Below are 12,208 nucleotides of genomic sequence, written 5' to 3'. Positions count from 1 at the left end.
TGTCAGCCTCTCTCAGAATTTTCCAGGCAGTCTTCTCCACCTCCGCATTTCTGAGTTTTGATCCACTGGCAGCAGCTGTATTTTCTTTAGTCACGCTCCCTGCCTATCTGCTCACTATTTTAGATTCTTTAGGGAAATGTAAACAATCTGTGCTTCCAGGTCTGCAATCAGAGCTGTGTGGGTGGCCCTCAGTGGACCCCTGCTGACCTCAGATCAAGTTGCAGGACTGGAGCTTTAGCTCAAACCTGGACATAAACAAGGACCAAGATGTACTTCATTATTCATTTATTTAGGCTGTTGGTTATCTGTGCTATTCATTATTCTCTGATGATAAATTTAAATACAAGAGATAGAAATAATAAAAATTTGGGATAGAAATACGACATTACAATATATCATGCTAATGATTTTTTTTTAAAAAGCCAAACAACTAAAACCAGACAGTCTTGAAAGATGGAGATTGAAAGCAGGTGAAGGATTATACAGACAAGAGCTGATGAAGCACCTGGGTAGTCAGGCATTGAAAAAATGAAAAGCCAGCTCCATATGATTTATTTTGAAAGTAAGAAGAGAAGGCAACCATGATCAAGGGAAGTTAAATTCATGCTGAAATCATCCATGATGATACTTCTAACAGGATCCTGATTAATTTTATTATTGTTATTATTTAAAGCAGAAGGGACAATTCTAGGTCATAAAACTATTCCTGCCTTAAGCCCACAATGGCTAGTTGGGATAGGGCATTTTGAGAAGACTTATGGCAGAACACGCCACTTGAGCCCACCCAATTGATTTTTTCTCTCTCCTAAACAACAAGCTCTCTGTTTTCGTTTAACAACATACTTGAACACCACAAGAATGAGAAGGGAAATAGGCATTTTTTACAATAAAACATACATGTCTGGTTTTTTTCCCATAGCTTTGTTGCAAACTCTGCTTGAAGATGTACAGAGCCTTAAGTTTGAATGCAGAGAAATTAAGCTTGCTGCTGGAAGTCCATCCATGATGGATTTCTACATTTTTCCAATGCATTTGTGCCTCATAAGAAATTAGAAAAACCTCTGATTAGCTAAGTAAACAGCGCTGCAAAACATATCCCCTATCACTCTAAAAAACCGGGGGAAGCCAGACTAAACTGATAATGTGGTTTAGAGAAACAGTGTTGTGTTGTTTTCAGGGTCCCTGGCTGCATATATGAGTGAGTTTATAAACTTGGCACAGAGTGGGATGAAGTCCTGCTCCTCACACACATCAGAGCAACTGCTGGTGGAAAAAAAAAAACAGGTGGAGGCTATTTGCAGAAAAAGAGCAAGTTTGAGCCTGTCTTGCTCCTGGTGAGAGTGCCTCAGTGCTATGGGAAGCATGGTGAAACTGGGGGGTGACAAGAAACTGTCTGCCTGGAACAGCAGCAAGTCTATTCAGATTTTGCATCAAAAACAGTTTTCAGAGTTGGAGGCAGCAAAGGAAGAATCCAGTGACTTCAGGAGGCAACGATGCAAAGCTTACAATTTTAGATGATTGAATGCAGCATCTGAAGATAGGTCAGGGAGAGAGGAGTGCAAATACTGCTTCTCTTCTTTAAACTCCTTCACTAGCCGTGACATTTTGCATGCTAAGCCTAGCTGATAGTGTGCTCTGATCAAAGCACTGACAAGTCAGTGCTTTAATTATGTGAGCCATCATTAGACTACAGAACTTGTATGGAATTAATTCTAGTGACTTATACCTCCCACAGCTTTTGTTTTGGATTGTTGGTTAATTGAGAAATGGCCAGGTTTGTTTTTAGTGAGTTGCAAGTTTTCTGCTCAATAGTTGTATGAATTAGAAAGATCTTTTCATACAAGTGAAGCTTTTGAAGATGTTGACAGGCCTTGTGAGCAAAACGTAAAAGCAAAAATAGCACCCGCCAAGGAAACTGGAACTCCTCCAATATTTTTAAAGGGAAGGAGGAGAATACACCCTTTCACTTGACTTCAGCAGAATGGATACAGTTGAATACTTTATGAATATATTAATTAGAAGTATATTCAAGTCTTTTCCTTGTTAATATGTGAATTTAAAACTGCTGCATAATTTTTTTCTCCTTTTTTTTGTTCCCCCCAAGGCTCCAGCATTTCAAAGGATCACACCATGTGGCTTGCACTGCAGATCCCATGGGTTGAGTGTGAGTTGTACTTTGGTTGCTCTCTACTTTGAACACTCACCCTAGGACCTAGGATACCCAGACATCCAATTCCCTAAGACAAATACATGCAAAAATGATACTTAATCTCTGCCTTCATGCCACTGAAAAAAATTGTGCTGAGTGTGTATTTCACACACTCAGCACAATTTTTCCCGTATTATCTTCTCATTCACAGTCAGAATGCCCATCCTACCTTTGGTAGTTTCGCTTTCCCGGATCAAGAAGGTACCTCTGGGGTTTCCAAACGACAGCAGCTGCCTCTCGGCATCCTTTCGGCCAAGCTTGCCAAAGTACCACCTTAGGGAAATACCAGAAATAGTGAGACAAAATAGTGTCACAAAGCCCAGACACGGAGAGGATTTTGTGTGGAAACTGTGCTTACTCGGATACAGTCGACCATTTTTGTCACACTGTGTCTCTTTTATCATGCTGGAAAGCCAAGGTGACAAACCACGTAGTAGATGCTCCCTGTGCTGGGCAGTAACTCTTGCATTAAGCCTATAATCAGCAGGTGCTGAGAATGTTTGGTGTCCTCTAACAAAGGCCAGACTTGGACAAACAGAGGCCAAGATGTGGTGGGGGGAGGGTATACACAAGGAAAAGGGCAGAAAACTTGTTGCTGCCAAAGAGCAGTATTTGTACAGATGTGGTTATAAATATTTTACTTACATACTGATTTACTAGTATTCAATATTTTTGTTGCAGCACAGCTGTAAAATCTCAGTGGAAAGATGAGCTTCAACCTCGATGAGATTCTATATGAGGCTTTTCAGAGGCTTTTACAGCCTTTTTTCCTTCCTGCAGCCACGTTTTTGTGTTCTTTCCCAATCAACCAAGGACAACCTGGAGTACAGACTCCAGTAGTACCTGCTCAGCTCTATAAGCTCCTCCACTGTATCTTTTATACTGGAAATAATGTGAATACACACATCAGTCCTTTTCATTGCATAGATGGGCCCTCATTAGGCAGCTTTGTGAATGCATTGTGGGCATCCTACCTTTCCTAGGATTTGTATTTGTTGATACAACACGCCCTCTTTAATGCACAGTTTGCACACTAATTGACTCAAAATATTTTTACAAGTTGGTGCAGGAAAAGCAAGGACACCTTTTGGTTAAAGCTTGAAATTAGCTGACAATTGAAAAAAGGAAGCAGACCTGTGTTCCTTTAGGTTTTCTTCCTTTGTTTTGACATTGAAAAAGCACCGAGCTCATGCTTCTTTTGTTACTAATTACCTAATTATTTATCAGTGCAGTTAAGAACTGAAATAAATATAACGTAAGTCGTTTGAAAAATCGCTGCAATCAATCAAAACCGACTCCTCACGCCTCCTTCTAAGACTGCACTAATGGGTCTTTAGAACAGAAAAAGAAAACATACTCCTCTGCTTGGATGGAATCGACTGGAGCCACATAATTACTGGGAATGTAACCAGTTTCTCCTGTTGTCAAGGAACGGGCCTCCCACCAGTCTCCTTCCCTGTGGAAACAGAGGTGAGGAGGAGAAGTGAGAGCAGGACACAGCTGACCAGACAATGATGTGACTTTGCTAACAGCACCCAGAAATGCGTGGCCGTAGGAAGCCACAGCAACTCCTCTCTTTATCACCGGCGCGCTTCCGAGAGAGCTGTTTGCACCGAAATCCAAATAATGTACATGCTTCTTTGCATCTAGAATTATTGCAGCAGGGATTAGTACTGCAGCCTTTCAGATGCAGCTTAATGGCATGGAGAGGCAGAACAGCCCAATGTAATCAGGTTTGGACTAGAATATTGAAAACTGTATCCAAAGCAATTATTCTAGCACACACACACAAAAAAAAAAGCTCACAGGAAAATTGTATGCCGTGTTCTGATTTTGGCTGGGAGTGAGTTAATTTTCCTCAAAGTAGCTGGTGTGGGACTGTGTTTTGGATTTGTGCTGGACACAGCGCTGATAGCTGATAACACAGGGATGTTTTCATTCCTGCTGAGCAGCATTCCCACAGTGTCAAGGCCTTTTCAGCCTCCCACCCGAGCAGAGAGGGGGTGGGGGCGTGCAGGATCTGTGTGAGGGGACACAGCTGGGACAGCTGGCTCCAACTGACCACAGGGTATTCCATAACATGTGGCAGCATGCTCAGCATGTAAAGCTGGGCAAGAAGAAGGACTAGGGGGGAATGTTTGGAGTGATGGCCTTTACCTTCCCAAGTCATGGTTAGGCATGATGGAAGCCTGCTTTCCTGGGGATGGCTGAACACCTGCCTACCTATGGGAAGCCATGAATAAATTCCTTGTTTTGCTTAGCTTCTGTGCATGACTTTTGCTTTATCTTTTAAACTGTCTTTATCACAACCCATGAGTTTTCTCACTTTTACTCTTCTGATTCTCTCCTGATCCTACCATGGGAGAAGTGAAGCTCCCCATGAGGGCTGTGTGGGGCTGAGTTGTCCTCTGAGGTCAAACCACAACACAGTGTCACATTCACTGCTAATTTTAAACGAGCACAATCAATCTGAAACCCTAAGATATCAAAAAGCCATCTATCAACACGGCATTTTAGGTGGCCCTTAAGGATCACACTTCATTGTCTAGATTCCCTCTGCTGGCCACCGGCAGGAGGTAGCGCAGGACTAGGCTGCATTTTCAAATACTTGCAAAAAGCTCTTCTTCTACAACATTTAAATGTGAAAAGGTTCGTGCAGGACCATCTTAATGCAGCATTCTGTAGGCTTAGCATGAATTTTTGTTTTACACTGGTGCAGACAGTGGGACATGGTACTGCCTTTCAGAAAATGCACACTGCTGCAGTCTGTGCAGCTATAAGAGAAGTTTATTTCTCAGCTTTTTGCAGGATGCAATGGTTTGGGATTTAGCAATTTCTATTTCATTCTCAGCACCAGATTCACCAGTGTTTAACTACTACCACTACTAATAAGCATTCTCTTTTCTGTTTCTGGACTGCTTAGAAACTCTTTCTCAGTTCCCCTCTCTGTAAACCAGAGTTGTTCACTAAATAAAACACTATTATCAAATGTGACTGGAGAATTCAGCCTCTTCTGGAGGCAAACAATTACAGAAAACATACTGTCTAAGCTATCACTGGAAGGAAAGGTTGTGTCAAGGTGAAGTCTTTAAATTTTCAACTTCACTTTATTTAACAGTTTAAAGGAGCACGAACTCTATGGAAAACAACTAGAAAACAGCTGTGATTAGTCAAAAAGGAGACGCTTCCAATTTTACAGTTCAAGAAACATGAAGTGCAAATAGCTTTTGCAGAGGCTGGCAGTTGACACTGTTTTAATACACCCTGTGTGCATTAGTATATCAGGCAAATGGCCCTTTTTGTTTGTGTCTCTAGCATTGCCAGTGAAGTGCTAACCCTTCCCCCATATGCTGCTGTAGAATATTTCTGAGGCATTATGCCACACTGAGCTTGATAAATTGTACCATTCCATCTCCTTCTTACTGTGCAGAGAGTCCACTAGATGGAGGTGTTTTGTCGTATCTAGGGAGGAAAAAAGCACTCCTGTGGATGATCCCAACGTCAGGAACAACCCCCTCTGCTTTGACAGAGAAGCTTAAATCTCTCAAAGCACTGCCAGAAAGGAGGAGGAATGCAGGCTTTTCCCACAGCTCTTAATTTCAGACCTGCAGCTGAGGTAGGAGGCAGCTAGTCAATGGGGCCAGACAGGGTGTGGTGGTGGGAGTGCTGGGGGTGGCCCAGTGTTTCAAAGCCCCAAAGTCAGACTCTGCTCTAAACCACTCTGCAGGTACCTCTTTCACCCAGACTGCCTTTAGCAACATTTCTGGGTTCAAATCACAGGGATACCCCCTGTATGTCATTTCAGGTGTTGCGCTGAATGCTTACTCCAAAGCACAAATCAAATTTCGGTTGTTGAATGCTAAAGCAAAATCCAAATACAAACCCCTCCAAAAATCCAGACAAACTACTTTCTGCACATATTGGCAAGCAGCATTGGCAGGTGCTTAAAAAGGGGCTTATTTCAGGTAATTTCTGATGTAAGTGAAGAGAGGAAGCATTCTTACAGAAAAGCAGCTTTCTGGAGATCCCCAGTGTGGCTGTCACTACTCCAGGGGTGTGGTTAGGGCCATAGGGTTTATAAGCAAATACTCTTAACTACAGTGGAAACTGAGCTTTTATGATCCTACAGGAAAATAAATGAATGCCTGGTCTTTTTTCCTTGCTTAGAAACCCTTCTTCCAGGCAGTAATTACCTGCATCAAAATGCATGTACTGCAGCCACCGACATGCAGGGGAACGTCTCTGTCTCACCAACTCCAAGGATGACAGCTCTGCAAGTCCTGGTGAGCACCACCAGATTCCATCAACTGGCATGTACAAGGTATTTATAATGTGTGGAAATTCTTATTTCAAGTTATGGCATAGTTTGTGCTAGGTTAGGAAAGCACAAGGCAATGTGAACACAAATGGATCATAGGTTTAAAAAGGGTTTGTTTCCAACCCCTAATTTAGAAGCAGAATGGTTTTAAACTGCTGCTCCCTCTACAAATCGTAACTGAAGTTTCTGTGCTTTCATCAACATCAAAGCTCGTTGGCTTCATGAAATATTCCACAGAATTACCTGATTTTTTAAAAACTTCAGTGCACATTAAGCCAATTCCAACCCTGCAGTTGCTATACTAAAATTAACACGAATTGCACCAGGGGAGAATTCACCTCATTGTCACATATTATAAGAAAAAATGAGAAGACCAATATCACAAAGCCTTTAGAAAGTGACCTGCTTGGTTGTTAACCCATTTTTACCTCTACATGATAGCAGTAGTGAACATAACACAGAGCCTGCCACTTTATGCTCTTAGCCAAGAACTGCAAGATGTTCAGATATAGGTCAGTAGCACAGTGAGTTTTAGAAGTTATTTTTAAATCGCTAAGGGATTTTTTTTTCTATGGGCAGTTGATAAAATTAATTTTAAGTTGATGATTTCCAGGATGGAAATGTGGCTTTCATGTCAGATGCAGCAAAACCTAGGAAGTCCTTTAAAAGGACAAAAATGCTTTTAAACTTGGCACATACATCTGGATAACGACTCTTGTGAATCAGCTTTTAGCTCATTTCTATGTAGGGATACTTGCAGCAGATTGGAAAAAGTGTTAGTACATGCCTTGCAGGACCTCTGTAGCTACTGATAAAGTACAGAGCTGGTAGTCTCAGTTCTGAATGTGGGCTTACTGTACAATGTAAGCAGTAAATCACACAATCTAACACTTCTTTTAAAGTAAAGCTGCATGTGGTTGAAGTGTTTTTTCCCCAACAATACAGCACTTTGCAAAAGTGCACTAAATGCAAGGACGAGTAAGTAAGCATAGAGTAAATCCCCTCCATACTTGAATATCCAACATCAGATTTTACTAATAACATAAGCAAACATTATTGTAAACATTGTAAGTTTGAAATGATTAAACAGTAGATTCCCAAGCCTAAAACTTACGAGCTGTTAAGTATCTGGAATTTTTCTCCTTTGTGAAAACTCAAGTCATCTTCTGTTCTTGCTTCATAGTCATAAAGCGCCACAAAAAGAGTTACACCTAAGGAAAAAGATAAGTGGGTTGTACTCCATCACAAAAGCCAGGAGGGAAAGGACCCCCAAGAGATGATGTGGATAAGCCACAGGTAAGCTGCTCCAGTTGCTGAGGAGCAAACCAAACTGAACCCTCCAGCTTTCTGAATGACTCTCATCCCTCTGGTCTTATGCAGCCAGTGGGCACTCCACCCCCTTCACTCTGGACACTCACAGGATCCCAAGGGGGTTGAAGAGACAGTTTAGACATAGCCATGCCAAGTATTTGCCACGTATGAGCCACTTGAGGTGGCTCAGCCCACTTTACACTCCCTGGTAGAGGGATGAGGCAGTTAGCCAAATTTGGCATGTACACATAATTTCTCAGCCCCAAGTGAATCTGCAAATTAGCAAAGGACCCAGCTCCACCCTACTTCAATTCTTCACACTATTTCATGAAATAACCCTTCCTGAAAGCAACAAGCTGAGACAGTCAGGCCTCTGCTGTAGACACATGACTGACACTAGGAGCACTAAAATAAGACATTTAGGCTCACCTGTTCCTCCTCTTGTACGCAGTGTCCCTGTATGGGAGGAGGAGTTGACTCCACCAAACACAGTCAGTCCTTGGCCTCCTGTGGCATGGAAGTTGTTGTAGTTTGGGATTGAAGTCACACCAAAGCTAGGATAGTGCTGAGGAGTAGGATCTGTCCCATAGCGGTAGCCTGAGCTTTGAGTTAAACTGCCATCCCTCTCGTCAGTCAGTTTTGTTGCTTCTTTATCCTTACATTGCACACAGCCCATTATCTAAAATCCTAGGAGAGGAAGGAAAGGATAGGTGTTCATATGTTGATGCTCACCAGATGTCCTCCAAACACACACATGATGAGGCTCAAATTAAGTTCACTGCTGGAAAGTTAAGTACTTTGGAAAAAAACCTGCAGTGGTTTGAATATAAACAGCAACCTGTTGGAAAAAGCTCTCACAAAATCTTCCCTCTAGGAATTTTCCATCAAGGCCTGGGGAAGGGGGTCCTGCCTGCTCTTAGGGTAGTGGCAGATCTTTGTCCATCCCTGACATGAAACATTTTGCATGGGGGGACAAAGAGGATGAAACCCATCCTGTTCACCCTTTGCCAGGAGATGCAACCTTCAGGCAAAGGACTCAGCCAAAAAAGTGCAGCTGGAGGTGTTCAAGACTGCCCTCAGAACACAGAATCAGGCACTTAGCTTGTGGTTTATATTTGACCTTGCCAGCTACACAGGAGTGGACTTCACCTAAAGACAAAACCCTTCCATTGCTGGAGCTCTGCATGGCAGGCAGAAAAGCAGCCACAGTGAGCCAAGAGTTATTACAGCAGGAAAGTGGGAGGGAGCTATCAGAGGGCACAGCTGACAAAAAAAAAAAAAAAAAAAAAAAAAAAAGGAAGTTCCTCTTCGTACCAAATTGAAGGCTAAAACCACTGGTAACAGAAGGTGGGGCTGGCAAAGGTGCACATGTTAAGAAACTAGAGAAAGTCCCAGAAGAATTAACACCTCAAATGCAGAGCAACTCCAAGTACAGTTTCTACACAGGATGAAACTGAGAGGGTTTCAAAAATTACAGCTTCAAAAAGGTTGCTCCAAGTTGTTTTTAATTCTTGTAACCTCTTGTTCAGCGCCTTCATGGGGCACTACCAGCCTGGGTTAAACTCTCTTTATTTTAGAGGGTTTATTTTAGGCTCTCTCTGCATGGAGGGAGACAGAGGGTGATTCACCACAGCTCAGAAGCAGTCCTGCAAGGTTAGTACTGTTACCTGGTGTTGCCTTTCATCTATAGCTCTAACTTTCTCTAAACCGTGTGGTGGTGTTACTCTTTGCTATTGGCCCAAGTTGAACCTAGACACAGAACCTGAGTTTCTGGAGTTGGGTGGCATGAACCTGGGCTATCAGACACTTGTCTGGATGCCTCCTTATCTGAACCAGTACAGGGACTCTTAGATGCAACCTGGCACACAAACAACATACTCTGAATCGTGGGTTTGGAAGAGAAATGGCAGAAAAAAACCCTAAAAAAATTGATTAATAGACATACTTTTTTCAGAATATATAAATAGACAGGGAGAAGATACAGAGAACGGAAAAAAATTAGTGAAGTACTATTTTTTTTTTTTTTGCCCCACATTTCTTTTCACATTTCAGAACAATATCTGTCACATTGTGTAAATAAAATGTCTATGCTTTTTAAAATTTTGTAATTTTTCTGTAGCTGCTAGGCTGGCTATTTTCTATGCCTTACTCCAACATCAACACAGGAAATTGTTTTTGACAAACTCATGGGATTCAGAAGAAGAATGTTTCACCAGTGCTAATGCTTGAAAAATTATGCAGCAGCTCCCTGTTTTTCTGTGACAGTGCACAGTCTGGATACCTGCTTCCCACATCTCACCTGCCTAATTAAAAAGAAAAACACTTCTGTTGAAGGACATTTTCTACAGTTTGCAGACACTTCCAGTTATTCTACAAGTCAGAAGTTCAGGAAAACAAGCATCATTTTGTTTGCCCAATGTGACACCCATCCACAAGATGGCCTAGAAGGAGGATCTGGGAAAAAAAGGTCTGTCAGTCTGCCCTTGGTGCCCGGGAAGGTTATGGAGCAGCTCATTGTGAGTGCAGTCACAAGGCACACACAGGCTCAGACCCAGCCAGATTGGGTTTAGGACAGGACACAGCCCTCAGTGCCATGGCCTAGTTGACAAGGTGGTGATCAGTCAAAGGCTGGATGCTGTGATCTCAGAGGTCTTTTTCAACTTAAATGATTCAGTTTTGCTGCAATTTTATCTTTATTTATTTCCTGGAGTTGTTAGCATGGGTCTATGCTCTCTTGCTCTTAGCCTGACTTAAAACTGCCCCTTTTGCAATTCTTTATTCCCTTCCAGACACCACATCCACTCAGCAGGGCTCTCTCACCAAAGTGTTTAAGTCTTTTGGGGAGGACAGAAAACTGGACTCCTGACCCTTCACTCGCTGCATGGGTGGCATCAGCTGGGATCCCTCAAGAAACAAAAGCAACAACTGGTTCAGGGAAAGAGGTTTGCAAGCGTGGAGGCTGCAAAACACACTGCTGCTGTTACTGCTGCAGCAGCCATGCTGACCTCCTGTCTTTGCTCGCCCTGGAAGCTGGGCTGGAGCTGGAGGTGCAGAGTATTGTGCTGGGGAGGACCAGCAGGGACACCAGGTGAGCCACAGGGGCCACAAGAGGTGCAGAGGTGCCCTGGCCAGGTTCATATCAGCTGTGAAAAACTGCTTGTGGAACCATGACTACTGCTTTTACCATTTCAACAGCAGGACGGTCTGGCTCTGGGGAGCCTTTGTTAGGAGATGTCACCCAGAACTGAGGGTTTCCTGGCTGCTCTCAGAGCCTCTGTGAGCACTGCCAGGGAGTGAAGCTGGACCACATGGAAGGCAAGAGCCCTGTGGAGGGATGGCTCATCTCCCTGCTCTCGGCATGGGCAGAGCCCAGCAGGCTTTGGGCAGGAGGGATGAGTCTGGGATTCACTACTTGGACCCTGCTACACCTCTGTGAAAGCGTGGCTATGATGTGCAGAGAGCAGAACACGGGCACTGAGCAAACTCTGGGTGGGAGATCCCACCAGAGAAATCCCAGCTCAACAGGAAGGGCGGAGAGGTGCTGACCACCTGAGCAGGGAAGGGTAAGCCATTAAATCAGCCTGCTTAAAAGCTGCCACATGGGCTTATTCACCTCAAAGCAACTAAGTGATATGCAGGATTTGCTGTTTAAAGAAGAATTTCACAGCCTTTTTGTTGGCTTGCAGACTTACATCCCTGTGAAACTCTATCACCTCCTCCCTTTCCCCTCCCAGCTCTGTTTCTCTTATTTTTTCCCATGTGCTTTCATGAAGAAAGTAGAGAAAAAAATTAAAGAAAAAAAGAGATAGGAAACATGAAATCTGTGAGACCAGTGGGAGGGAAAGCGGTTTTCTTGATGCTCATTCACAAATGTTCAGCTGAGCAGGGAAAAAAAAAAAACCCACTGAAATCCGGGAATATTTCACGTATAAATTTACAACTGCTGACAAGACAACCCTACATATTTCATTTACACACTGATAAGGAAAAAGTTGAAATGATAAATCAGCTGCAAAAAGAAAAATTGCTACAAGTATTTCTTCTGGGAAAAAGGAATAAACAAGGGGATGGTATACATATGTACTGGTAGTTTAAAAAAAATGCTTTGGGTTTGTATTACTAGGAATTATATGTGTAGAGAACCAGTGAGTTATGAATGTCTTGATTTTTGCTTGGGTTTTGCTTGCTTTATCTTTTCACTGGCAATGGTAGCACACAGGGAAGGAGAATTAGATGCAAAGGGAATGACTGACAAAATGGGCTTTTTCTTTCTCTTGTCCCCTCCCACTGTCACAGTGTCTAGACAATCCAAGTATAAAAACTGCTTGATTGCAGCCCCTTGTAAAATGTGACAGAGGGTGTTACATGCA

At 42.9% G+C, this 12,208-nt stretch overlaps 1 protein-coding gene across 3 annotated transcripts in view; it reads right to left on the bottom strand.

Annotated features, from left to right (window-relative positions):
* Nucleotides 1-12,208, bottom strand: part of FYN (FYN proto-oncogene, Src family tyrosine kinase) — a 140,513-nt gene that overhangs the window by 33,534 nt on the left and 94,771 nt on the right. For all 3 annotated transcript variants that reach the window (XM_059842274.1, XM_059842273.1, XM_059842275.1), the window contains 4 exons: nucleotides 8,268-8,525; nucleotides 7,642-7,738; nucleotides 3,567-3,665; nucleotides 2,379-2,482 (listed from right to left, as the gene is read on the bottom strand). In XM_059842274.1, the coding sequence (XP_059698257.1) occupies nucleotides 2,379-2,482; nucleotides 3,567-3,665; nucleotides 7,642-7,738; nucleotides 8,268-8,514 (547 nt within the window). In that variant the 5' untranslated portion in view covers nucleotides 8,515-8,525. The remainder of the gene's footprint in view (nucleotides 1-2,378; nucleotides 2,483-3,566; nucleotides 3,666-7,641; nucleotides 7,739-8,267; nucleotides 8,526-12,208) is intronic.

The sequence above is a fragment of the Haemorhous mexicanus genome, chromosome 3 (genome assembly GCF_027477595.1).
Source record: "Haemorhous mexicanus isolate bHaeMex1 chromosome 3, bHaeMex1.pri, whole genome shotgun sequence".
NCBI classification, from domain to species: Eukaryota; Metazoa; Chordata; class Aves; order Passeriformes; family Fringillidae; genus Haemorhous; species Haemorhous mexicanus.
The sequence above is the reverse complement of the archived record's forward strand: the minus strand, read 5'-3'. Positions and strand labels throughout refer to the sequence as shown.